The following is a 27,640-nucleotide window of genomic DNA, read 5'->3' on the forward strand; positions in this document are numbered from 1 at the left end:
AGTGGAGGAAAAGGAGAAAGAGGCAGTAGTTACAGGTACAAACATAACCAAATAAAATGAATATATGCTATTTAAACCTCATATATGAATAATTTATTTATGTGTACTATGTGTAAACAGCCTAGTAACCTAGGCAAAGGCACTAAATGTGGCTCACCAGTACCAGCATGTGAATTTCACAAGGCCAAACATTAACTCTCTGTGACAGAACATTTTCACTTCCCTGAGGTAAAACCCGGATCGTGTCAGTTTGATGACAACATTTGTGTTTGTGGTTATCCTTACAAAAGCCTGTCAGGCCTATCAGACACCACAGTGAGTGCCTAACATCTGCTTTTTGTCACCTGATACATGAACAGCAACTCCTGACTAAAGTAAGGAAGTCTTACCAAATACTGCATGTGACTGAGTTTTGGATCCATTCTTGTAACTCTGGATCAGTGATTAGCACATATGTAGACAGCTTATTGTCAGTTTTAAGAAAACAGAAAGTACATTTAGAGCTGCACTAATCTATCAAAAAGGGCATTTGCTATTTATTCCCCTTCACCTTTACATAGCATTAAAGCCATTTGATTGTCATGTGTTAATCTAACCTATAATATCAGTTGTTTTGTGGTACACTTTTATTTTCATTCTATTGTTTTCATGGTAACAACACAGTGGAGGGTTTCAATGTTTTCCTTGGAAATTGGTGGAGACCAAAACAGATCACATGGTTGCCAGTCTGAGACACAACTTGATGAGAAAGCTATATTGCTAACATGCAAGGACTTAATAAATAATAGTAATAAAAACCGAAACCAAAGATATTACACAGCGTAAATGTAATTTGTGTTAAAGATTGTTGTGCTTTATTGTCGTTCCTCAGTGGGAAGTGGGTTGTTTTGGGTAGTTTCCCTTCTCAAATCCTTATTTTTTCGGTTTAGGCAATAAAAATGCTTTGGTTAGGGCTCGAGGAAACATTATGAGACATTATGAGCCACTTTTTAATTAACCCAACTAAATGCTGTCAGTGCCCAAAACAAAACATCCAGATCATTACTGACACAAGTGGTAAAAAAAACAAAACATAACATAACATAAATAGCTAGAAATGTAGATATTACATATGCATGTTTAGTTTTCAAACACTGACATTATATACATCTGTCATTTACATAAACACGCGGGAAACTAGGTGTGACGGATGCCTCTACTGCCCTCAAGTGGCCAAAACATACCATAAAATAAAGAAACTCCACGTGTTGTAGTCCACGGCAAGAAATATCGCTTGGTGAGTGGAAACTAAAACTTGAAATTGGTAAAATGTCGGTCAGAGGATGTCGGAGAACAAGGTGATACCACTGTGAGACCAGGTGGAGAAGGAGATATGGAAGTAGAGCTGGTTGTTCCGGGCGCCAGTTGAGGCCCGCATGGACAGCCTGCGTCATGGATGAGCTTTAGTACATCATTTCGGAAGCGCACACCTACCAGAGCGTAAAGGATTGGGTTTAGGCAACAGCGCATGTATGCTAACGTACAGGTGACATACTCCAAAAGGAGGCCGCAAAATGGACCTGTCATTTTGTGTAAGAGCACCACAGTGTAAGGCAGCTGGAAGACCAGGAAAACAAACACCAGAGCTACCATCAACTTCAACGTACGCTGTCGGTGCAAGGTACCCCGCCGAAATCCACGTCCCTCCCACAGAACTTTAGCAATCAAAGAGTAGCAAGTCACCATTACTATTAAAGACAAGCAGAAGATACTTATAATGGCTCCATTGGTGGCCATTTTGACCCCTCCACTTATCTTCATAACACAGTGCGTGTCATTGTCAATCCCCGAGACGGACACTCCAGAAAACAGGATTTCAGGAAGGCTGAGGAGCACGGCAACAAACCACACGCATACAGCAGCGATCTTTCCACCTGTCAATATCTGGGTGCGCAACCTGAGCATCTCTTGGGCTCGTGCGACCACCATGTAGCGGTCAACGCTGATGCAGGCCAGCAGCAGTAACCCGCTGTAGGTGTTGATAGCGTAGCATGCACGCGTGGCTTTGCAGAGGAGACTCGGGAAGATCCATCCAAGGTGAGTGTCGGTGGCCTGCAGAGGAAGTGTGAGCAGCAGGAGGAGGTCAGCCAGCGCCAGGTGCAACAGGAAGACGTCGGTCATGGAGCGAAGGCGAAAGCGGCGGTAGAGGGAAAAGGTGGCGATTACCAGGCCGTTTCCCATTACTCCCAGGATGAAGATCACACAGAAAACGCAGGTCTGGAACATCCTGATGGTGAATGCCTGCTCATCAGCCTCACACCAGCCACCAAAGTCCGATAGGTTGTGGAAATCAGAGGTGTTGTCATAGTCGTCGAAGTTGAAACCGAGGTTGAGGAAATCAGAGGTGTTGTCATAGTAATCGTAGCTGAAACCGTCATCATTCGGGGTGGTATAGTCCATTGCTGTTGGGGGACGGATGAACATTAATTAGGTTTATTTGTTGGATTAACATAAATTGGAGTTACTTCAGGAAAATGTTCATTTGTTAGATGCAAATTACATCAATGACTGAACTTATAATATGTGTTTAACTTTATTTCCTGTCTTATTTATGGCAGAAAAAAGGCCGGGTGCAGACAGCAGAGGAGAGAAACAACTGAGCATAAGATATGAATGGAAAGCAACTTGTGATGATCAATGGCAAGATGTATGACTTAAGGTTTATCATTTAGAACCAGAGAAAAGAATCAAGTAAAGGACGTACTGTTGTCTTTTTTTCTTTTTTTTTTAACCGCACCCTTCTGAAGGGGAGGCAAGGGACATAGTTTTTGATTCGATTTGTTTGTTTGTTTGTTTACACTCAAGCAGCAAAACTATAGGTTGAATTCATACCAAAATGGGTTTATAGATTGCCAGTGTCCCAGAATAGATGTCATTAAATTTTGGGAAAAGTAGGTCAAAGTTTAAATGTTTTATGAATTTTTAAAATCTTTTTTTTTTTTTTTCCCATTTACTTACAATGGGCAAAATTTCATATGTTTGTAGCAGCAAAACTATTTGTTGAATTCATATCAAACTGGGTTTAATAAATTGTCAGTGACCCAGAATAGATGATGGTTAAATTTTGGGAAAAGTAGGTCAAAGTTCAGATTTTGTACGAATTTTTTTTTTTTTTTTTTTATCCCATTTACTTATAATAGGCGACATTTCACATATTTATAAAAACATCAATTTTGTTTCAGTTTACTTCAAACTTGGCTCATATATAGAGGCAGCTGATATGCTGACATCACCACATGCATATACATGATGACATCAGCTGGATTGATGCCAAAATGAGCTACAATATGTGCGAGGGGCGGGGTTTGTTGTGCCTGGCACTACTTGTTTTTTTGGGGTTTTTTTTTCTTCAGTTTAACAGTTTAGGAGACAAATAATATATGTAATTCTAAGTTACATGAGTCATATATAGTGAGACCATCTCCTGTCTTTTTGTGGGCAGACATGTGAATACAAATACTGTACTTGAGTATTTATCTGTCCTTTTACACAGTTATCAGTACTTTCTACAACTTTCATTTTCTAAACAGCCTTGTTATGTATTGTTTAGAAAAACTTTTTACTGTTAGTCTTTTAGTACAATTTAATTTTGTACTTATACTTGACTAAAGAAGCTAAATCATTGGATGTACTGTAATATTTTACACACACATGTACATTTGCCACCTTTGAATATGGGTAAATAATATAACAAGTGGTGCCAGGCACAACAGACCCCGCCCCTCGCACGTATTGTAGCTTATTTTGGCATCGATCCAGCTGATGTCATCATGTCTATGCATGTGCTGATGTCGGCATATCAATTGTGTCCATATACTGTATATGCCAAATTTGAAGCAACTGGAAGCAAGACTGATGTTTTTATAGACATGTGAAATATTGCCCATTATAAGTAAATGGGAGAAGAAAAAAGATTTCTAAAAATTTATAAAGAATTTGAACTTTGACTTACTTTTCCCAAAATGTAATGAAATCTATTTGGGTCACTGGCAATCTATAAACCCATTTGTGTATGAATTCAATCAATAGTTTTGGTGCTACAGACATGTGAAATTTTGCCGAATATAAGTAAATGGGGGAAAAAAAGATATAAAAAAAATTAATTAAAAAATTTTTAACTTTGACCTATTTTTCTCAAAATGTAGTGAGGTCTATTTTGGGTCACTGGCGATCTACCAGTGGTGGACCGTGCATTTCACACCTAGGCCTTCAGTGGTGCTCCGTCTGAATCAATCCACACCTCAATAATATTTTACGGCCATAAAAACCATCTTATTATGCAGAAATGCAGTATAAAGAGCAGTTGCATCGTAGATAGACAACTCGTGTAGCCACAATAAATGCCTTTACTGGATAAACAAACCCGGGGATAGAATCTACAAACCACATTTGGTAGGAATTCAACCAACAGTTTTGCTGCTAGAGTTCTAACAGTCAAACAAATAAAGAAACAAACCAAACCAAAAACAATACTTCCTTGCCTTCCCTTCAGGGGGCGGGGTAAGAAATACACAAGTAGTGAATAGAAACAGTCTAATACAGGAACACTATAATATAAGTTCTGTATCAACTTACAGGAAGTGCTTTGAAAAACACCCTAAACATGCTCAAAGTGAAAACTCTGAGTCATCATCATCTTCCAAGTGCTGCAGTTTTTTGTTTTTTGTTTTATATCAAAAAATGGAGAATTCTTATGAACACAAGCCTGGGTAGAATACAGCAGAAGACTGATATATACTGATATATAGATTTAAATCAAATGTCAGAGACCTGCAGCGCTCTCCTTCACTTTGAGTAAGCAGCTGTGGTATTTTACTCATTTTCCTCCCTGTTGCGTGACACTGCTGCCAGGTCGTTGGCACAGGGGAAATCGTGGGTAGCTCACAGGGCCACAGATCAGTCAGTGTCGCGTGCCAACGGCCTTATAGATACTTTCCACAATCACCTTTTTGTCATTTGATCTTTCGCTATGTGACTGTGTTACTGCTCATATTTCTTGCAAATTGCACTAGATTTTTTTCTTCTGTGATATTTTTTAATCTGCATGTAATCTTTATTGTCGGACACAGTTGATATGGAGTTTCCCTTCAAGGTAAGAAGCAAAAGCAAAGAGCGAAATATTCATATATTGTTTTTGATATATATATATATATATATATATATATATATATATATATATAAAATTTCAAGTTAATATTATTGGAGTAGAAAAAAAAACTTTGTTGGTTCCCAGATGTGTACCGTATAATTACAAAAAAAAAAAAAAGAAACAACTATCTGTAACATATAGAGGCTCTAAGACAGTATCAGTATTTTGTTTGTAATTAAGTCGTTCATTAAATAATATTATATTAAAAAAGTGCTGAGTCACAGTTCGCCTCTAATCCTAAACTGTTAGGGAAGTTTGATTCTTATTTGATTATTTTTTTATTTAGGCAGGCGTTTAGCCCAGGGTGATGTTTTATGGGCTTGTGTAATTGTCGGTTTCTCTGTACTACTGTCTTTACTGTCATTTTATTCCAAACTGTAAAGCACTTTGGGATTTAATTTGTGAAAAGTGCTATATAAATAAAATTAACTTACTTCCTTACTTAGCTGATTTTAAAATAACATGCTTCAGATACTTTAAGTGCACAACCTAACCTCTGTTCATGGACATGAAATAAAATAAAAGAAATATGCAATGTCCTTGAGTGTAATTTGTGTAAAGTAATATTTTCAGATATTCATTGCAAGTCACTTCATTATCTTTTTATGGCTTTTATCTTATATCTTTTTTTCTATTGATTGTATCTTTTAATCTTTTATGCTTGTACTCCTATGTACCCGAACAAATGTACAAATGGAAAATAAACTTTATCTTTATTCATCAACTGTGAAAAGATGAAATCGATCAGAGAAGTAAAAACGCTGTAGTTAATTATATCCACATGCCTTGTTTCTGCACCCCGATGCCTTCTGTTTGTGTAATATATGAAACACAGATCGTTAAGATATCAGTTAAATAAAAACAACAACTTTAAGTGGCTTTCATTTGATTAATTCCATGCAGCTCACAGGATAAATTACAGAAATTTCATTAAATTTACCATTTTAAAATACTATTTAACACGACAATAGTGTCTTCACTTCTTCTACTCAGCTTAAACTTAATGTTTTCTGGATATTTTTCCCCCTGTGTAGTATCATTTATAGTATAAAGTGCTGCTGTATCATGCTATTACTCTTGTAGAATTCTTGTACAAAGATTCAAGATTTACAGTGGTACATCAAGAACTTATTCAAGCACATAAACCAAACTTAACCCCTGTGGAATTTAAGCTAAATTGAAAAGATAAACTACTTATCACTCAAGACTTTTACTTAATAGAGCTGTTGTGTAATCGTACTGCACCCTCTACTCGCTCAAGCCCCATCAGTTTGTCTCATGTTGGTTTTATGATTAATTACAAACCGTTGGAAACATTAAATCTCTTTATAAAAAAACAAACAAACAAAAAAACTGTTCACCCATCTGTCAGTAAAGCTTCGCGTCTGGTTTCTTAAAATTTATGAAAGCTAATTGATTCATTACAAATGGGAATTCTTTGGCTTCAGCATTAGGTTGTATTTTACAATAAATTGTTGATCTTTTGCTCTACTTTAAACAGTTAACAGAATATAATACATCTGACTTCATTTCACTGTCGCTGAAAGATGAACAGTGTCTTTTTCTCCCATGAAAAATAAATACAAACACCATATTTTGCCATATTTAAAAATAACGTTTAAGGCTATAAATATACTTTATTTTATACTTTACATTTGTGTTGAATACTAAATACTGAAAATCACATAACAATATAAAAACACCAGCTGTTTTACTCTGAGTACTCATGAGTATTCATACAATTCGGAGCTGTATTTGAGTCATTTCTTCTTTTTTTTTTTTTTTTTTTTTTACCTGTCTGTGCAACATTTCAGTCAGATGTTTGCATGTGGGAACCCATGAGCAGCTCTACTATATTAGGATCACATGCAAACAGCAAGTTCTTCTTTTACTGTAGCTGCTGAAGCAAAATAAACAGTCTTTTACAAGTGCTATGAAGTGCCCAAAAAAAGTTAATTTCCATAAAGTGGCACAAAAATAGTGGAAATAAATTAAATAACTTGTCATTTTCAGTGACTTGTTGAAGAGCATCTGACAGCTCAGATAACTCTTGTACGTATTACAATAGACTGTATGATTATGAGTCATATGTGGGCTGTGATGATGCCAGACGCCAAAGAATCTGCAGTGAAAAAGTACTCATTTCATCATTTAAATATTGTTAGTGCAGGCTTTGTTTCCTATATGTAACATGTGTCCAATGTACTTGCAAAATTCAATAAGTATGTCAGATCTACTCAGATTTTCTTACCTGTGATATTTGGGGTGACAAGCATTTCCCAGCTTCTGTGTCTGAGTGTTAGAAGAATCTGAGAAACTGGCACCGACTGTAAATATGCTTCGGGGCTCAGATGTAACCACCCCCAGCCAATGAAACCACCCCTGTGTTTTGCTGACCTTGCCTTACCCTTGTCTTGGTTGTTTGTTTCTCAAGAGCTCAGTCACAGATGTCAGCAGGATAAGACGATGCACAGAAGCCAGATCATCATCCTGAAACACTGACACCGATCATCTCGATTATCTATCTTTGTAAATCAGCATAACTGGAGTCACACTAATGCAAATTAACTGTTAGTGGAATTGCACATATATTTTATATTTATTAACCAAATTCCATCCAAAAAGTCGAGATGCTGTGTAAAAATAAAGAAAAACAGAAAGCAATGATTTGCAAAATTTCAAAAAAGACACATTTTAATTACAATAGAACTGTGAAAATGTACTATTTTAAGAAAAGTTAATGTTGAATTTGGGATTTTAATGTAAATGATGAGATATTCTGAGTCATATAATTCTGAAATTTTTCCACAATTTGTTGATACAGTTTTTCACAGATACCTCTTACCATCTTTACTGCTGAGTCTTCCTTTTTAAATTATTATTTTTATATGTAATCATATCACTGAACTGCTACAGATTAACCATATAATTTCATATAAAGGTGTTCCTCTTTTTAGCACCACTTATTTTTTAGCATTTTCATGCCTCTTTCACAAATTTTTGGACACATATCGCTACCATCAAATTTTAAATTATTTTATTTTTTCTTAAAACAATACATTTAAACATTAGATATGTTTCTGTCATTCTTCTGTGACTAAGCTGAATTGGTCAATTGGACATTTGCAAATCATCAAATTGTACTTTCATTGACCTTTTGCACAGGGTCACATTTTGGAACTAGGGTGGTGGTTTGACTTGTTTCTTTTCATTTCAGCATCACTTTCAGTCATTTCTTTGCTTGAAGCTGTGTGTTGACCTGCAAAGTAGAGCAAAAACACGTGGGTGTGCCTCCATGTGATGCCAAAACCAGTTCATAACTTTTGTCTGACCTCTTCTGAGGTTAAGTGACTGTTTGTCCCGGGCAGGTCCAACCTAGTGGTTCTCAGATGAACTGTCGTGTCCTTTTGTCACTTGATGAATTGGTTTCTCGACTGGTTGCAGTGGTCAGGAAACCAGTAACAGAATCTGGTTCCTTTTACAGATATTTCTTAGTTTCTGAGGTGAAAAGCCAAAAGTGCACATAAGAATCAAAGTAAAAATGGGTTTATTTGTCTTTATGGCTTTATTTTGGTCCCACATGTTCATCTTATACTTTACATGCTAATCTGTATTGTAAAAGTCAAGTGGCCTCTATGTGTGTGCATGCATGTGTGTGTATCTGGGGATATACACAAAATCCGGAAAGAGCTGACTGCTGTAGTTTGGCATACTTAAGTGTTTCAGATCAAAGAAGACAGTAGCAAAAACAGCAAGTTGATAGGACCAATGTTTTAGGAGATATTGGTAATTTTGGAGTATAATAACCTTACAATCACGTTGCTATGGCCAGAACACTTTGGTGGTGGACAAATGTGGTACAGCATGCACAAATACACAACAGCATAAAAATAAACACATCTAGGACCCGTGGATTTGTCTTAACCATTTATAGGGTACTCAACTCAGGACAGAACAAAACTTTATTACTTTTGTTAAATGTTTTAACATTTTTTATTGCTATGTAGAAAATCAAGGTCAATGAAGTTACCATATTTAGTTCCTTGCCTGTTAGTGCCCCCCCCCAAAAAAAAAAAAAAAAATGAAGAAGTAAATATAAAAAAAAATACCAGAAAAACACATGTAAGGTGAAATGAACATATTTTTAGAACACTAGACCAACATTAGTGCTGATCCAGACCCCTGTCCACATCCACATTCTCCCTTTGAACATCACTCCTTATATTAGTACCATTACTTCATGGTACCTAACAAAGCAGGTCCACTCACTGTTCATGCAGAGATGGACCTTACAGACCCTGTAGACCACATTGGACCTGAGATTGTTGATTCACTGTCCTCACTGGAACTGTTGCTATCACTCTCTTGTAATGTATGCAGAAATGACCAAAAATAGTCATTTGCCTGATAAAGGGTTAATAAATCTTGGCTGAATACTCAACACCAAATATCATTCCGACGACCCCGCTGCTCTCTTGTTTCACAGTTGTTCATGAAACAGTTTCTGGTCTCGTTTTGGTATTGAGTGTATTTTCACTTGGCCTTCAGACAAAGAGGATGTTGTTTCAACACTAGTCAAGACTGCACCTGGTGGAAATGTAACCACATTTCTGGTGCATTTTCTGATTTATTTGATACCATCATCTCTGTGGTTTAAACAAATATTTGAAGTCACAGGTCAGGTCTTGATTCAACTTTCCAGAGGGTGTTTCAATCTGGTATTATTGTTATTGCTGTGTGCTGGAGCTGTTTAGTCTCAATCTGCTCCTCAAAATCTTGATACCCTCTGGTGTCGGTCTCGTCAGATCAGCATCATCAAATTCACAGTCCTTTATCTGCTCACTGAGCCTGTTTACATGACCATAAAAGTCCAATAACAAGGAGTAATCAGATGATTATAAAAATCAGATCTGACATGTTTACCTGCACTTAAGAAATGCGATAATTGAAAACCCTGGTATAGACACTCCAGTCCATTATCGGAATTGTACGTATGTAATGAATGTAGACTGTGTGTAGACCAGAGGCGGCTGCTTTGAGACAGCAAGGGAAGCTGGACTTCCCCTAACATTTTAGGAAATGAATAGGCAGAATTGCACTGTTGAATTTACAATAAAGATACGAATTACATTTACATTAAAACTGCGCAAGCATGCACTTCATTTTATTGCTATGTTGTTCTGGTCAGCCGTTTATCATTTGCTTTCCGACACAAATTCCCCGATACATTCTTGTATCAGTAGCCTACACTGTTGAATTCCCCATTGACATCGAGCATCAGTGGGTTGTCTGTAGTCGCTTTTCCATTGGACATACGCGCAAAACTTTACTGATCTTTACTAAATGTTGAAAAAACAGAATGTCTGTTTTTCCATTAAATCCCAAATGCGATGATTTGTTTGTTTATTATAACGAGATGACATGAGAAATCATTCCATAAACATGGCAACGAACGTAAATATGGTGTTGATTTAGAGATAGATTCATTATTATTATATATTACCCCTCTATCTTGTACTAAATTAAAAAATGGTTGGGTTTCCTGATGTGTCCACACATACCGCAACATGTTTCTTCTTCTTCTTCACTTGTTATTACATACGTCAACGTCCGTTTTTTTTAATTCACCTGACTAGTTGCGAAAAAAGGTCTTTCAATTTGCAGTTTTGCATGATATACCATTTGCGTTAAGCCCAAGAAGTCACCTATTGCCAGCGCAAAATCTTTTGGCGAAATTGTCGTTTTTCCATTAGGTAAATTTTTATGCGCGAGTTATATTTGCGCAATTTGAGGGTCAATGGAAAAGTGACTAGTGTCTCCCAGGCATCTTCGATTGGATGGAATTTACAGACAATTTAAAAAAACAATAAAAGCACTGCTACAGGATTGTTAGCGCCTGTACGTTGAAAATGGTGAAATGGGGCGTGGACGCTGGTCGTTAAGTCATTTCCTCAATCCTAATTGGTTAAATGCATAAATCATCCCACCCAAAACCCTCCCACGGACGTTCAGCATCTCTGGAGGTGAATGGGTCAGTAGGCGGAGCCAGGATGCTGGACTTTGGAAATTGGATTGGAAGAACTGTTCGAAAGAGTCGGTATTGGTCCGAAAGGCTGAACCCATTTTGACTGACAGCGATGTTGAAACATACCGGCATCAGAGCACGTTGGAGCTCAGTCCCATGTGGATATCAGTGGAAGAGAGGTCGTGTGAGTGTCGTGACCACATCAGCTGAAGAGAAACAGTGTCAAATCATACACCTGCAAGTGTGTGTTCCTGTGGTTTTATGGTATAGATCAGGGGTGTCAAACTCATTTTGGGTCAGGGGCCATATTTATTTGATCTCAAGTGGGCCAGACCAGTAAAGTAATGACTTAACCTATAAATAATGACAAATACAAGTTTTTCTTTTTGTTTTAGTACAAAAAAACCCAATTAAATTATGAAGATATTTACATTTTACAAAAAAGATGTGAATAACCTGAAAAAACTGAAATTTCATTAGAAAAATTAGGGCAATTTTAACAACATTATGCCTGGACTTATTATTTGTGCATGTACATTACACACAATGTTAAAGAAACATTTGGTAACAGGCAGAACATTGTTAAAATTTTGGAGTTTGGAACTAAAATTTCCACAATTTCTACAATATTATATCTATTATTAACACAACTACAGATCACAGTGGATCCATAAATGCATAACACTTTTAGTGACAGGCAGAATATTGCTCAAATTGCACATTTCGGGTTGTTCATCTTTGTTTTTATTAATGTGTTTATTTGCATTTTATTGTGAAAGAATAATTTTGTAAATGTAAATATTTTCAGAGTGTAATGTTATTTTTTTTCTCTTCAATTTTTTCCACATAATTTTTCACAAAGAAAATTTGTCGTTGTCATTATTTATGGGTTATTGTGTTATTATTTTTACTGTAGATCACATTGGTCTGTATGTGGAACCTGAACCAAAATGATTTGGACAATCTGGACTGTTCAGGTTCATTTTTGCACTGTCATCCCAAAGGCCGGACTGGACCCTTTGGCGGGCCAGATTTGGCCCCCGGGCCACATGTTTGTCACCTGTGGTATAGATGAAGCACAACAGCCTCAATTAAGCATTCCTTTTATCTTTAACTGCTTTGCTATAATACAACAGGTTTTATGATGGCGCCGTAAGATGAGCTTCCCCTGTTTTACAGACCAGCAGCCACCACTGGTGTAAACTCTAATTTCCTGTTGTCTTCAGTTCACGTTTGACTACATAACTTGCATTTTCTACTATTTTTAATGGTGTTACACATGCGCAAATATAAAAAAAAAAAATGAAATAAATCAGATTAACCTGTATTAACATGCAGGAAGACATCAAAATATTGGGGGGAAATTCAGGCATGTTAATGTGATATCTCGTATTCAGATTACTGCTGTTATTTTATAAAACAGATCAGATTATCCTGTTTACATGATCACTTGAAATCTCCAGAAATTGGATAATGATCAGAGTATTGGTGTGCATGTAAACGGGCTCACTGATGTACATCCCTATGAAGGAAAAGGTGTCGATAACTCCTCTACATATTGGTATAGACCTGAGTTTGGGTTCTATCTGTCAAATCTTACAAATCACTTTGCAAACTGTGTAGTCTAATCACTGCTGTTGATCATGAAGAGCTCCAAACCACAAAGGTTTTCAGACGTTGGCACCGGGTCATGAGAAACGCATATCATGTTATTGAGACTAGGTTTTGCTGATGGGAACTGTTTTTCATGTTGACTTCTGAGCTCAGATGTTGACAAGCCTGTTTCAAGAGTGTGGTTGATTTCTAACTGAGGATGCCTACCTTCGTTGCTTGTTTGTGGTTAATGCAAAAGGTGTGAAAGTGCTGACCTACTCCTCGACCTGGCAACACTTTATTTGTGCTTGGCAACGTTGCTCCTGTTGATTTAAACTCGTAGTAAACACAGTATATACGTGTATACATATGAAAAAATGGCTTGTGCAAGATTAGAAAGTGGGTTTTTGAGACTATGTGGTTGTGGTTGGTTTATAAGTAGATAATAAACTATATAATATAAAATACAAGTATAATACAATAGTCCTTCATATCGGAGCACATTTAAAAAACTCCATTTAACTATATAATAGGCCTGTGGTGTATAAACATTTTGAACATTTCAGTATTTAATTGTTTTTATTTATTTATTTATTTAATTAATTAATTTTATTTTACACTTCTAGTTATAACTAATTTTTTTTTAGCATTGCAAGTGCTTACTATCCATAAAATTTCACATAGTAAAATAAAAAATACAAGTACACAGTCATGATTTTATTTTAGCAAGTTTTTTTTTAAAGTTATTTTATTTACCATCAACACAAGTGCACAAGGATTAACTAACCATAACTAATATCAGTTCACCTTGCAATGAATTAATCAGAACAACTTTTTCTATTATTAACCATCAGCAGGTATAAATGTTGTACAGTATTAGCCTCTACATTTCTTAAGTTGTATTCATTTATTTATTGGGAACTCATAGACTGTGACTCTTTGCCTCATACATACAAAAGAATCACTTCAAGGGGTCATAGGTAGTATTGATATTGCAGACACAGAACATAGCAGAACACACTCAGAAATTACCAAAACCAGAGGATGTGTGACAGGGGAGGGGGGTTTGTTCCATATGTTGTTTGTCTATTTGTTGGACTTTTTGATCAAACAACAGAACTATGTTCTTTGTTTTTATATATATAAAAAAAATCAATAAACAGAACATTAAAAAAAAACAAAAAAACAAAACAAAACAAAACCATTAATGAATCAACACTGTATATCCTCAGACTGCATCACTCACTGAATAAAATGAGAAGCTCATTGTACAGTTGTGGAAAAAATTATTAGACCATCAAATGTCATAAAAAACAATGGTTATGCAATCAAGTACTAACTCCTGTGTGTATCATGTGATCAAAACAGACAGAAAAAAAAACATGGAATGCCTAAAAGCACTGTTTTTGTCAGTACAATGCCATAGATTTATTGGGCAAGTTCATGCACACAAACAAGGAATTTGACTGGTACAGATATTTCTACTAATGTACAGATACTACATGTAGCCCTTTTAAAGTGTATTTATGTGTGGCATTCTTTACTGCATTTTTTTTATTATTTTAGTTTGTAGTTTATACGTGGCCTATTATAATATTATATATTATAATTATATATTATTATATATTATAATTATAATATTATATATTATTATTATAAATTAACATAATGTTTTAATATAGGAAGCATTTAAGGCCAAAACAATTTTAAAAACAAAAGTAGTGGTAACAAGTGACTTCAGTAAGGCAAATTAACATGAAAATATTCAAAGTGAAATATGTAAAGTGAAATAAAGTCTAAAAACAGACACAAATAATATTACTTTGACAAACTGCATGATTTTCTGTTCACAGCTGGTGATACAGCAGTAAAGACATTATTCATGTGATGACTGTATTGTTATTATTTTCTAAATATATACATTACAGTTATTTTGCAACAGTGGTTTAAATATTTTAATCACCCTTCTTACTACGTAGTTTTGAAACGAGAAAAACTTTGGGTGTGTAGTTGGTGGGCGTACATTGACACGGTGTGAAAAGACACAAACCACATTGTTTCACAGTGAATATTTGGACAAACTTCTTTTAACGTGACACTAGTGCATGTCCAAAACTGTTCTCCACAGTTTAACCACTGGAGGGAACTCTGAAACCAGGTATAGAGATAACAGTAATTTCAGTGTTTGCAATGTTAATTTACTGTCAAAAAGAGGGACAGTTTACAGATAAAACCAATAGAAATGCATGTTTCAGATTTCTGTGGAGAATTAAACATGTCAGTTTACTATGAAAATAATACAGACTATTTACACCTTCAGTGTCAGTACTATTACAGACAGATATGAGAAATTTCTGCACTTGGTTTTACTTTCACACATTTGTAATCATTTACATCTTGAAACCATCCTGTCATATATGGGTGATTTACAGGAGCCGATTAAAGCTCTGTAAAAGTTTCTTCATGCCACATTTCCAGTGGTTAACTTGATGCGTAGGTTATAAATGAGGTTAGGTGTTAGTTTCTGTAATTTCTGTAAGTGCTATGATTCAGTCTGATTCTCTCCTACATTTGTGACCAACAGTTTTGATTGTGATACTGACTTTTTGCATAAATGTGATTCATTTACCAGTGACCATTAAAAAAGCAAATTAACCCATAAAGACTCAAATATCCACCAGCGACTGATATAAAATGTTTAATACCTGTTGATCCACTAATCCTATCAATACATGTAAATAATTGATGTAAAATGCAGTTTGTCATCTTTTCATGGTCATCAGATATGACCCATTTGGATGTTCAGAAGCTCCATAGTTACCATGGAAACACCGTCGTCTTCTACAACATGGATTCACCAGTAAAACCTGTAGAGCTGGATCAATGACAGTGGATGGAGACACTTATTTTATGTTCAGTTAACGATATATTTTGCAGAAAAAATAATCTTTTTCTTTAGTTTTCTCAATTTTGGATATAATAACCCTCAACTTTAATCTGAGTTTTAATAAACATCTACATAATTGGTACATTAAATACAACAAAACACCTGATTTTCACTTAAAAATGCAAAATACAGAGCATAATATTAGAATTAATGGTGATAAATTACTTAAGAAACGTTAAAAAAAATAGAGAAAATTAAATTTGGGAGCTGCCACAAAAGTAACATTGGGTCTTTGTGGGTTAAATATCTTCACACCTTAGAACTGAACCATCATAAGGAGGTTTAAGTAAACTAGCTCGGCTTATTTCACTGTCAACATCACACAATTGTGTTCCTTGACAGAAGAAGACAAATGACTTGTGTATTATTTTCAGATGTGACTGTCGTTGAATTGATGGTGATATGAGTTTTAGGACACATATCTGATTTTTTGTTGAATGTACAAGGTCCATCCTGCTCATTATGTAAATATTAAAGTTAAAAGTGGATCAAAAAAGTAGGCATCACTTCATCTGATATTTGCTTTGTTCAGAGTAAACATCTACATGCTTCATGAACATTAAGAATTGAACTCTTTAACCCCTGAGATATTATTTCAGTGATATTTGTAGAAGTGTCATAAAAGCTGCTGTGTGTATGTGTTTCTTCAGTGGGTTTGCTTTACTGTGTTTTAGGGTCAAAACACAGTGGAATAACAGAAAAAGAAAGAGAAGTTTGACAGGCTTTTACTAAATAAGGACCTTAGAATGTACAGTACATCAATAAGAGATTTAGAATGTGGAACATGAACTGTGAACTGGAACACACTGAACGACAAGGATTTGAATTTTGACCCAGTACTTTTTTTTCCTAAATCAGTCAGGCTGCTTTTTTGCACCTGGTTGAACTCCAAAAAGCAGCAGTTACACAGTCAAAACTTGGCAAAAACACAGTAAAAAAAAAAATAAAGAAAAATCATCACAACACTGCAAACAACAGTAAAAACAGAAAACAACAGGAAAACTGTGAGAAAAAAAAAAAAAACAAACCGCCTGTTTTTACAGCGACTTGTCTGACTCACTGCTCTGTGTTTTGCCCCCATTACACAGGGGTGTGCACTGAGCACGCTCAGATGTCTGTGGAAAGTGCACGGTCTATTCTATCAGCACGTTTGGAAATGTTTCATATTGATGAAACGGTTGAATTTTTATGAATATTTAAAATAAATCACACATTCAGAGGGCTCACCACAGACACGTTAGGAGTTAAAGGGGTCATATTTTGCTAAACCCATTTTTATTAATCTTTGGTTCATTTATTTGTGTATTTGGACCCTAATAGTTCATAAAGTTTGAATTTGAACCCTCCAGGTGCTGCAAAGCTACCTTTATATTCATTCTGGCAAAAATTGAGTAGATTTCTACAACCTGTTTTAATTCCTTTTTAATTTGTTACATTTTATAAGTATTAAATGTAACGTAAATGTAAAGTAGTAAGTATGTAGTTGTATATGTATGTATGTATGTATGTATGTATGTATGTATGTATGTATGTATGCATGTATGCATGTATGTATGTATGTATGTATGCATGTATGTATGCATGTATGTATGTATGTATGTATGTATGTATGTATGTATGTATGCATGTATGTATGTATGCATGTATGTATGCATGCATGTATGTATGTATGTATGTATGTATGTATGTATGCATGTATGTATGCATGTATGTATGTATGTATGTATGTATGTATGTATGTATGCATGTATGTATGTATGTATGTATGCATGTATGTATGTATGTATGTATGTATGTATGTATGTATGCATGTATGTATGTATGTATGTATGTATGTATGTATGTATGTATGTATGCATGTATGTATGCATGTATGTATGTATGTATGTATGTGTGTATGCATGTATGTATTATGTATGTATGTATGTAGGCATGTATACATGTATGTATGTATGTATGTATGTATGTATGTATGTATGTATGTATGTATGTATGTATGTATGTATGCATGCATGTATGTATGCATGTATGTATGTATGTATGTATGCATGTATGTATGTATGCATGTATGTATGTATGTATGTATGTATGTATGTATGTATGTATGTATGTATGTATGTATGTAGACATGTATGCATGTATGTATGTATGTATGTATGTATGTATGTATGTATGCATGTATGTATGTATGTATGTATGTATGCATGTATGTATGTATGTATGTATGTGTATGTGAAGATGATAAATGAGATTAACTGATCCAAGGGACTTGATTTTTCATATTATGTTGATAGGAAGCTAAACAATAGACTGTTTTGTGGAGAAAGGGCGGGATTAAATAAATTATACTTCCTCCCACCCCTTTTTGAATATGCAAATGAAGTCATACTTGGTTTTCATGTATATGTACAGGTTTTTGTTTTTGTTTGTTTGTTTTGTTTTCTTATAATCTGTTTCATTTGTAAAGACTAAGTAGGACTACTTTTGTTTTGTTGCATATTCAAAATCAACTAAACTAAACATTTTATAGCTAGTAACGTCATAACATTTGCACATATAAGGTCAAGACTTCTGACGAACATTTCTGCGAGTACACCATAATTGTTCATCAGCAGCAGCAGTTGCAGTAAAAACTGAAACTATGTCCAAACTTCGAGCCGATTACCTAAATGTTCAGTTGTTGGTGGAACAGGACAGAGCAGCACAACCATCAGCCTGGAGGGGGTGGGGCCTGAAGTGCTCATTTGCATTCAACCCTTTGATGCATGAATTATGAGAACCTTAGTCAAGATTTTTTTTTTCCTGGGTGTTTTTATTCATCTGTAGGCATGAAAAAACCAGTGTGACTGAATTTTTTTTTAATGAACCTATTTTTCATGGATTTACAAAAATGTCCACTCAGCTGGACACCATGCATTTAATTTGTGAAGCAAAGAAACATGTATTTAAAATGCAAAAATAGAAAGTGAAATACTGTGTAAAAACATTGTTATTGCAGCTAATCTGATTTTTTCTCACATTTTAGCATACTCTAATACTAGTTATTACTCACTTCAGGGAGGTAATATGCAAAACACACCCTTTTTGTTTAAGAAAACTGTTAATTGCAGTCTAAAAACAACTAGCAATTGATTTACACTCAAACATGTTACTGCAGATCAGGCTTATCAAGAATAGTGAAGTTACAGTAATTGTATGATTTGCAGTGTATGAGATGGGGCAAATATTTGCAATATGAGATATGCAAATAAAACAACAAAACCCATGAATATACAAGAGAACAGCTGTGGAATAACTGTCCACTGTAGTGACCACTATGCATGAAAGTGTTAAAGGGCCAGCGCTCAAAACAACCTTTCTGGTGTCATTACTCAGAAATAGGGCTGAAGATGGACCTGTGGAGTTGAATTAATGAAGAATTCAGACCCAAGCATAGCATTTACAGTTTATGTACACCACAGGGAAATGTCTGAAAATGCATAATTCAATTTTAAAAAGCAAAATATCACTCCTTTAACCCTTTCATGCATAGTGGTCACTACAGTGGACAGTTACTCTACAGTTTCACTCTTGTATATTCATGGGTTTTGTTGTTTTAGTTCCATATCAACCAACACAGTGGACACTTATGCATCATCTCATAAACTGCAATTCATACCATTATTGTAACTTTGCTGTTCTTATTGGTTCTTGAATGGAAATCAATAGTTAATATTTATTTTTTGCATATTATCTCCATGAAGTGAGTAATAACTAGTATTAGAATATGTTAAAATGTGAGAAAACATCAGATTAGCTGCATTAAAGATGGTTTCATTTCACTGTTTTCATATCACTTTATGATATTGGGTTTTAAATACATGTTTCTTTGCTTCAAGAATAAAATTCATGGTGTAGCTGAGTGGACATTTTTGTAACTCCATGAAAAACAGGTTGATTAAAAAAAAAATTCAATCACATTGGTGTTTTTTTCATGCCTAAAAGGAATAAAAACACTCACAACAACACAACAAAAAAATCTTCATTAAGGTTCTCATAATTCATGCATGAAAGGGTTAAAGGGTTAAATCATGTTTTGGCCAGGACTGTACAGTGTTAATATAAAACCACCAGAACCAAGTGGAGATACTGACTCCATATCCTGTGGTACATTTTTATATAACTTTAATCCATAAGGAGGTCTGTACTTCCTGTTCCTGAGCAATATCTTGTAAAATCCTGGAGCACCAAAACACTGTTTCCGGTCTCCATGGGCTCAGGTGAATCCTGCACACACACACACACACATACACACACACAACAAAACCCAACACACACAACAATGTCAATTTCTTATGACTCAACTAAAAGACAGACCAGATCAAATTTGTGGACCCCCTCACTTTTTTTTGTTTTTATACTATATCCTGGTTTGGGCACATGTCAGTTCTTGCCAAGTGTTATATTGCTGCCTACAGACTGTTGGAGACGTATCAGAGCTGAATATGAGGTGGTTGTGTTTGTGTATTCTACAGGAGCCAGCCTGTCTTTCATTCTGCCTCAGCTTCCTGATTCCACAGAATTGTCTCTGCGGAGCCAAAATGTCATCGCAGTCACTCAACAAAAAAGGAAATCCATTAAGAGCTTTCTGAGGAGGAACAGGAAACCCAGCAGCGCACGAGGTATTTGAGCACACACACTTCCAATTAGGAGATATATATCACTGGGTTATAGTACAGGAGTGTGTGGGGTCGGTGTTTATACAAATTGGCTGCAAGAGAATGTGAGGACATACCAACACTTCCTCTTATTTAGTGCATACAGATGGAATCTTCCTTTACACATAAACAGTAGTAAAGTTTTATAACATTAGTTTCATGTTTAATTATTTTTTCTGTTTTAACCCATAAAGACCCAAACATTCACCACTGTCCATAAAGCATCTATTTATCTAATATGTTTAATAACTGTTGATCCACTAACCCTATCAATACATGTAAATAATTCAGGTAAAAATACAATTAATCAGCGTTTCATTGTCATCAGATATGACCCATTTGGATGTTCAGAGGCTCTGTAATGAGTGTGGAAACACTGTCCTTTTGTGCAACTCTAATTCACCACTAAAATGCATAGTTTGACACAGGACAGTGGTTGTAGGTGCTTGTTTTTATGTTCAGTTAATTATATGTTCATATATATTAATGTGTATATTTCCATATATTCTAATAACCTTTGAAAATACTCTGAGCTTTAATGAACATGTACATTATCAGTGAATTAAATACAGGAAAATACCAGATTTTCACAGAAAAATGCAAATTGTAGCAGATAATACTATAATGTGTTCATGTGAATTATATTATATTTGTTCATAATTATATAAAGCCAGAAACAAAATCATTAAACAGTAAGTATCAAGCATTAGCGTATAGATATGTTTAGAATAGGAAGCTTATTATTGTTATTAATTATTCAAGGAGAAGGGGTGGGAGTTTATAAGTTATGCTTCTGCTCACTCCTTTTCGAATATGTATTATATGTCTTATGTTAAAATATTTTGTTACTGATTTTTCTTCTTTTTTGACATTCATATTTGAAATCAATCAATCAATCAATCAATCAATCAAAAGAATCTGGTTCGACCAGCTCTAAATATAAAGTGTCATGAGGTACTTTTGTTATAATTTTGGTGCTATATAAATAAAAAATAATTGATTGAAAAAAATAAAATAAAATAAAATAAATAAAATAAAAAGAAGAATTATAAACTGTGATAAATCATTTGCAAAAGACAAAAAAAATAATATATTTCAGAAAATATTTGGCCATTTGACTGGTTCTAATAATTCAATAATGTTCCATCATGTGCAAACCTGACAAGTAGGAAATGAAATTAGCAACTAATCATTTTTATTAAAGACTGTTTTGGTGGTTTTTGACTGAGTTGAGTTTATATTGAATTAAGTGGAAATGAAATTAAGCAGAATACATTAAAAAATTAAGAATACAAGGAAACAAGAGACTAGAGATGCGGTATATATCCTTTATTCCCTCAGACTTTAAATGCTCATATAAACATCAGAAATGTTTCTTTTTCTTACCTCACCATCTATTTATTAAGCCCACATCAGTGCAGAACACATTTCTTCCATGTTCATCAGGTCATCTGAATGCACTCAACTGTGCCAGGAAAAAATGAGGGAGGGGCTTGTTCATTAACCCCCTTCCTCAGGAGTCTCTCACCAGTCAGACCATAAGCCTCATGATGGTACCTCGGGTCAGCGGTCAGCCTCAGAGGTTACTGTCACACACTTCACCTCCATCCACCATGGGCCTGTACCTGCTCCTCCATCTCCTCATCTTAGGTACGTTTCAGCTTCTTTTAACATTTTGTTCTATTTTATATAGATATTAATCTCTTGGTATTTCCTGTTTTGTGGTCTTACTGCATGATTCCATGAGTGTCTATTGTTAGTGCTGTGTGAGGGGGTGACGGAAGAATAGGAGTCGTGGACAGTTTTATTTTGGTGTCAGGTTTTTGAAATTCTTAAATAGTAATGTGGTGTAATATGTGGCACAAGAGATGCATAAAGTATGTTTATGCATTATAAAACTGTGCATACATACTGTTTTTTACAATTGGAAGTGTTTAAAATGGGCCTAACCCAGTGTTTTTCAACCTTGGGGTCGCCTGCAATTCAGATGGGGTCACCTGAAATTTCTAGAAATTGATAGAAAAAAAAACCCAAAAAAAACCTTATCAATAAAAAAATATATGGTGAGTTGAGAGAGACAATCCCAATCCATAAAAGAAAACTGAAGCACTGTGGTTCTGTTTATCTTAAATGTTCATTATGGTCTGTTTCAGATGCTGCAGCTCTTTCATAATTCATAGTTTGAGTTAGTGTTTGTTCAGTATTAATTGTCAGCCTTGTAAATATAAGCTGCACTGACTGTACATATCCTGACCAAGGAAAATAAAATTCTCACTTTGGGCAGTAATCTACACCTGGCCTTTCTGCCTCCGTCCATAATAATATACATTATGTAGACTGAATGTCATCTAAAATTAACGTTTATTTACAACATATTATAGCAAACTATTACATGATCAAAAACAAATTAATTTTAGCAAAAAAAGTCTCTGTTTTGAATGACTGGGGTCGCCAGAAATTTGTGATGTTAAAATGGGGTCACGAGCCAAAAAAGGTCGGGAACCAGTGGTGTACCCTATGATAGTACATGTTGTAAATGGAATAAATACAGCATGTGCATGTTCTATGGGATTATCACTTGCCTTTTTGGAAAGATGAGGTTAAAAACCAGGGGAAGTTGATGAAACAACCCCCTGTGGAGTCTCCTCAGCTGTGAATCCACCAGGGGCCTCATGTACAAAGCATGCGTATGCACAAAAACCTGGCGTACACCCTTTTCCACGCTCACGTTCAGATGTATAAAGAGTGAAATGACCGTGGAAATGTGCGGTCCTTCACGCCAACTCCATAGCTGGCGTACGCACGTTTCTAGTGCTTTGAAACCTTTGACGACACTTAGAGGTGACACTGAAAAACTGTTAATAATGTGAAAAAGGTCATTCCTTTGATTGATGGGCACATCGGAGATACACAAACGAACAATGAACACACAGACACGTCATCCCACTGCTAGAGAAGCACATCCACCACCAGAACCAACCAGAACCAGAACCAGAACCAATTAGACTCTGTATCCATGAATGCCAATCCTGCCCGGGAGGACATTAAGCAACAACCATATAAAAAGACAAGGACCCAAAAGTCACTGGTTGATAAATGCATTTAATGTAGTGTTCATGTCTGTGAGAACATTTATTAGTCGGTCCAGTCGCTCATTGACTCCGCTGATTGTCCTCACGATGTCCTAATGTGACTTGGGTCAGCATGGACCAATTAATTAAAGTTAAATTCCAAGAAAAAGTAATATGATATTGCATGACGGTTTTCACTCAGTCTGTGTTTGCAGGTATTGTGGAGTCCCAAACATCCAACATTACACTTGGGATGAGCAACGTAGAGGAGAAACTAAGGTTTCAGCTCAGCAACCAAACATCCATGGACAACAGTGAGATACTTTTAGTTGATCAAAATACTGTGGTGTTGTGTGGGCATGAAGGGAGTACCATGCAATCACCACACAGTAAGAAATGTTCACTCATAAATGATAAATATATCTTGTGTCTACAGGTACAATGAGCAGAGTCAATGGAACTTTCAGTTACGATGAGTTGACTAAAATTGAGGAGGAACTGAACACACAAAGTAACCAAACTGTTATCACAGAGGATGATGGTGGGTATTTCTGTTTCTGTGTAAGGAAACTGCCTTCTCTTTAGATCACAAGATCTAAACATCCTGTTTCCAAGTAGTTGCTAACGTTAAACGCCATGTTTGCAATAAGTTAACAAACAAGTGACTAAGGCTGAAACTAACTTGCATAAAGCCACATTAACAAACATTTGTAATATCCTTTTTGGTTAACTAGAATTGAGATTTGTTGATTTGTTTGAGTCTACATAGTTATGTAAAATACTGTCACGGAAAGAATTCTTAGACAACCCTTATTTTCTTCCATTTCTTGTTCATTTTAATGTCTGGTACAACTAAAGGTACATTTGTTTGGACAAATATAATGATAACAACAAAAATAGCTCATAAGAGTTTAATTTCAGAGCTGATATCTAGCCATTTTCCATGGTACTGACAAAACAGTGCTTTTAGGCATTCTGTGTTTTCTTTTCTGTCTGTTTCAGTCACATGATACACACAGGAGTTAGTACTTGATTGCATAACCATTGTTTTTGATGACTTTTGATGGTCTAATAATTTTTTCTACTACTGTATATTCTTGTTCTTTTGCAGAAAATTTTCAGTCATGGGAAAATGAGCAGCGACCCGGTCACTGCCAAGAGAAACTACTGCTTGCAGGCATACATGCGTACTGTGCTTCTCCCTTTCATGAGGAGATGTTGACTTTAAACTGGTGTGTCCTGGAAGATGTCATCAGGTAAGGCCCCAGAAAAAAACAAACAATCATAAAACACCACATCGATTTACTGCATTATTGTTTATTTGATTTCTAATGCATATCTTATGTTGAAAATGTTTCATTTCCTTCTATCCTTAGTGTTTTTATTAAGAACTCAACTACAATAGACTGTGGTATGAGGGGATTGTGTAATACTTATGAGGTCAGCTTTTTCTGTGAGAGCAGCCCAAATATGAACACTTATCAGAGGCAAGAAACAGTATACGATCACATTTTTTGTTTGTATCATCTACACATTCGCTTATGTTGTTAGCATTCATACATTTGTGGGACTCATTCATGTTTTCTTATTTTTCTCTTCCTCTGCTTAAGATAAAATGGTAGCAGTGGTTGAATGCACTCCTACTAAGATAAGAGAAAAATACCACAGTGCAAGGAAACACGTTTTACGAACACAGACACACTTAATGCAATATAATTCTGATTATTTTATAGATGTATTATTAAATTTATGTTTGGAAAAGTATCTCATCTGTCAATTGAAGTAGAACATGTGACTGGACACTTTTGTTTTAGAAGTAATTGAAGCAAAAATAAATCATTAAATAAAAAGACATGCAAAAAATCAAAATCTTACCAAGTGTATTTCTGTTATTTTTAGTCAAAATATCTCATCACACTTAAAATAAGACATAATCATCGCAAGAGGAACTTTTCAGTGAGATATAAGAACTTATTTTTAGACAACATATTATATCTTGACAATCTTATTTCAAGAAATCTTACCAAGATAATTTTCACTTGTTCCATTGGCAGATTGTTTTTTTTGGCTTGAATTAAGCAAAAAAAAAAAAAAAAAAAAAAGCAGAAAAGTTACTCTTAAGGTGATTATGTCTTCTTTTAAGTGTGATGAGATATTTTGACTAGAAATGAGAAAAAAACACTTGGTAACATTTTGATTTTAACAGTGGCATCTTTGGGACATAGTGGGACTCAATATTTTCACAGTCAGTTCCTCTTATTTTTCTCTTAACAAAAATATAAAACAAACAAAGGAAACATGTCCTCTTACTTAATAAGAATATAAGAGAAATTTAAGAGAATGTTGCTGCATGAGGCCGATTGTCAAGTTAAAATTAACATACTTAACTAAACACAGTTAAGTATGACCATACCCAAAATATCATTCAGATACTGTGTCATGTTTTACATTTGATGCATTTTTACCCCGCCCCCTGAAATGGAGGCAAAGGGTATTCTTTTTGGTTCAGTTTGTTTGTTTGTTTGTTTAATTCTTTCTTTGTTTATGTGTTTGTTTGTTTGTTTGTTTGTTTGTTTGTTTGTTTGTTTGTTTGTTTGTTGACACGCTAGCAGCAAAACTATTAGTTGAATTCATGCCAAATTAGGTTTATAGATTGCCAGTGACCCAGAATAGATCAGACTATATTTTGGACAAAGTAGGTCAAAGTTCAAATTTTTATAAATTTTTTTATGACTTTTTTTCCCCCCATGTACTTACAATGGGAGAAATTTCAAATGTCTGTAGCAGCAAAACTATCAGTTGAATTCATGCCAAATTGGGTTCCCAGTGACCCTGAATAGATGTGGTTATATTTTGGGAAAAGTAGGTCAAAGTTAAAAAAATTTGTGAATTTTTATGTCTTTTTTCAATCTAATCTTATAATGGGTGAAATTTCAAATGTCTATAAAAACATCAATTTTGTTTTAACTGACTTCAAACTTGGCACATACATATATAGAGGCTATTCATTTACTGACATCAGCACATGCAGAGACATGATGACATCAGCTGGATTGATGCCAAAATAAGCACCAATATGTGCGAGGGGCGGGGTTTGTTGTGTCTGGAACCACTTGTTATACATTTTTTTAATGTCTTTGATGAAGTGTTCCATGTTACATGGTTGCTTTTACAGATTCTAAACCCCATGTCATTTCTGAGCTTTAATGTAAAGTGCTGCTAATAATCCCACATTTTTTTCTGTACATAATTTTATAAACACTTAATAAGTCACACAATAACTTATAACCACTAAAAAACAGTGTTGAAGTTCGGAGACTGGAGTGAAGGAATTTTCCAAAGCTATCCTTAAAAACTGATAAACTAATATAAGAAACAAAATACACAATATAATGAGGATATTAAACTCATCATTTACAAGATATTGAACATTATTATTAACCTGGTTGTTTCTGTCTTTTGCAGACCGTACAACGACATGACAATATGCGTGGAAAACTGGAGTTATTTATGTCATTGCTTTTTCCCAAACCAAAACATCCAAGAGTTCTTCCTCGAAGTCCACTCTTACTATTTCCAAAACTGTCCCAAAGAAGAGTTTGAACTGGAGGACGCTCCTCAGTGGCTGGTCGTCACCCTCACCATCGTCCCCGTCAGCCTCATCCCAGCCCTGGTTTATCTGGTGGTTCAAAAAAGTAAAGAGCAGGAGTGAAGAGGCTCCGACGTTACATCAGATTGTACATTCTACATATCACAGCACCACTATAGAACTAACAGATTATACCGCTACAAAATGAGATAAATAGTTGAATTTTTAAGACTGTAAATAGTGTTAATTCAGTGTTTTATGAGTGTTTGTGTGTCAAAATATGCTCTGATTGTGTGTTTTCTAAGAGTGAAAGAAGATAGGTTTATGGTAAAAAGCTCATGTACATGTGGGCATCTGAATAATTCTACTAGACAGAAGCTTATTGAATAAATTCAGTTAAATGCAGTTAAAGACCCAAACGTCCACCAACAACTAAAACCATCTACTGATCTAAAATGTTTAATATCTGTTGATCCACTAATCCTATCAATACATGTAAATAATTGGTGTAAAATTCAGTTTATCATCTT

The 27,640-nt window shown here is 35.0% G+C and overlaps 2 protein-coding genes across 2 annotated transcripts; one reads left to right on the forward strand and one right to left on the reverse strand.

Annotated features, from left to right (window-relative positions):
* Window positions 1-7,485, reverse strand: LOC115410322 (C-C chemokine receptor type 7-like). The gene is made up of 2 exons (XM_030121928.1): window positions 7,440-7,485; window positions 1-2,441 (listed from the first exon to the last, which is right to left on the reverse strand). The coding sequence occupies exons 1-2, from the start codon at window positions 7,462-7,464 to the stop codon at window positions 1,288-1,290; spliced, it is 1,179 nt and encodes a 392-aa protein (XP_029977788.1). The 5' UTR covers window positions 7,465-7,485; the 3' UTR covers window positions 1-1,287.
* Window positions 4,960-27,640, forward strand: LOC115410324 (receptor activity-modifying protein 1). Its single transcript, XM_030121930.1, has 7 exons — window positions 4,960-5,131; window positions 20,268-20,414; window positions 21,897-22,100; window positions 23,737-23,835; window positions 23,958-24,062; window positions 24,633-24,777; window positions 26,987-27,640. Exons 3-7 carry the CDS (start codon window positions 21,998-22,000, stop codon window positions 27,231-27,233), a joined length of 699 nt encoding a protein of 232 aa, XP_029977790.1. The 5' UTR covers window positions 4,960-5,131; window positions 20,268-20,414; window positions 21,897-21,997; the 3' UTR covers window positions 27,234-27,640.

The sequence above is a fragment of the Sphaeramia orbicularis genome, chromosome 19 (assembly GCF_902148855.1).
Source record: "Sphaeramia orbicularis chromosome 19, fSphaOr1.1, whole genome shotgun sequence".
NCBI lineage: Eukaryota > Metazoa > Chordata > Actinopteri > Kurtiformes > Apogonidae > Sphaeramia > Sphaeramia orbicularis.

Coding starts and splice junctions, on each gene's coding strand:
- LOC115410322 (XM_030121928.1), bottom strand. CDS start 7,464: ATGCTTGTCACCCCAAATATCACAG. Junction 2,442..7,439: donor TGTCACCCCAAATATCACAG/GTAAGAAAATCT, acceptor GTCCCCCAACAG/CAATGGACTATACCACCCCG.
- LOC115410324 (XM_030121930.1), top strand. CDS start 21,998: ATGATGGTACCTCGGGTCAGCGGTCAGCCTCAGAGGTTACTGTCACAC. Junction 24,063..24,632: donor TGTTATCACAGAGGATGATG/GTGGGTATTTCT, acceptor GTTCTTTTGCAG/AAAATTTTCAGTCATGGGAA. Junction 24,778..26,986: donor GTCCTGGAAGATGTCATCAG/GTAAGGCCCCAG, acceptor TGTCTTTTGCAG/ACCGTACAACGACATGACAA.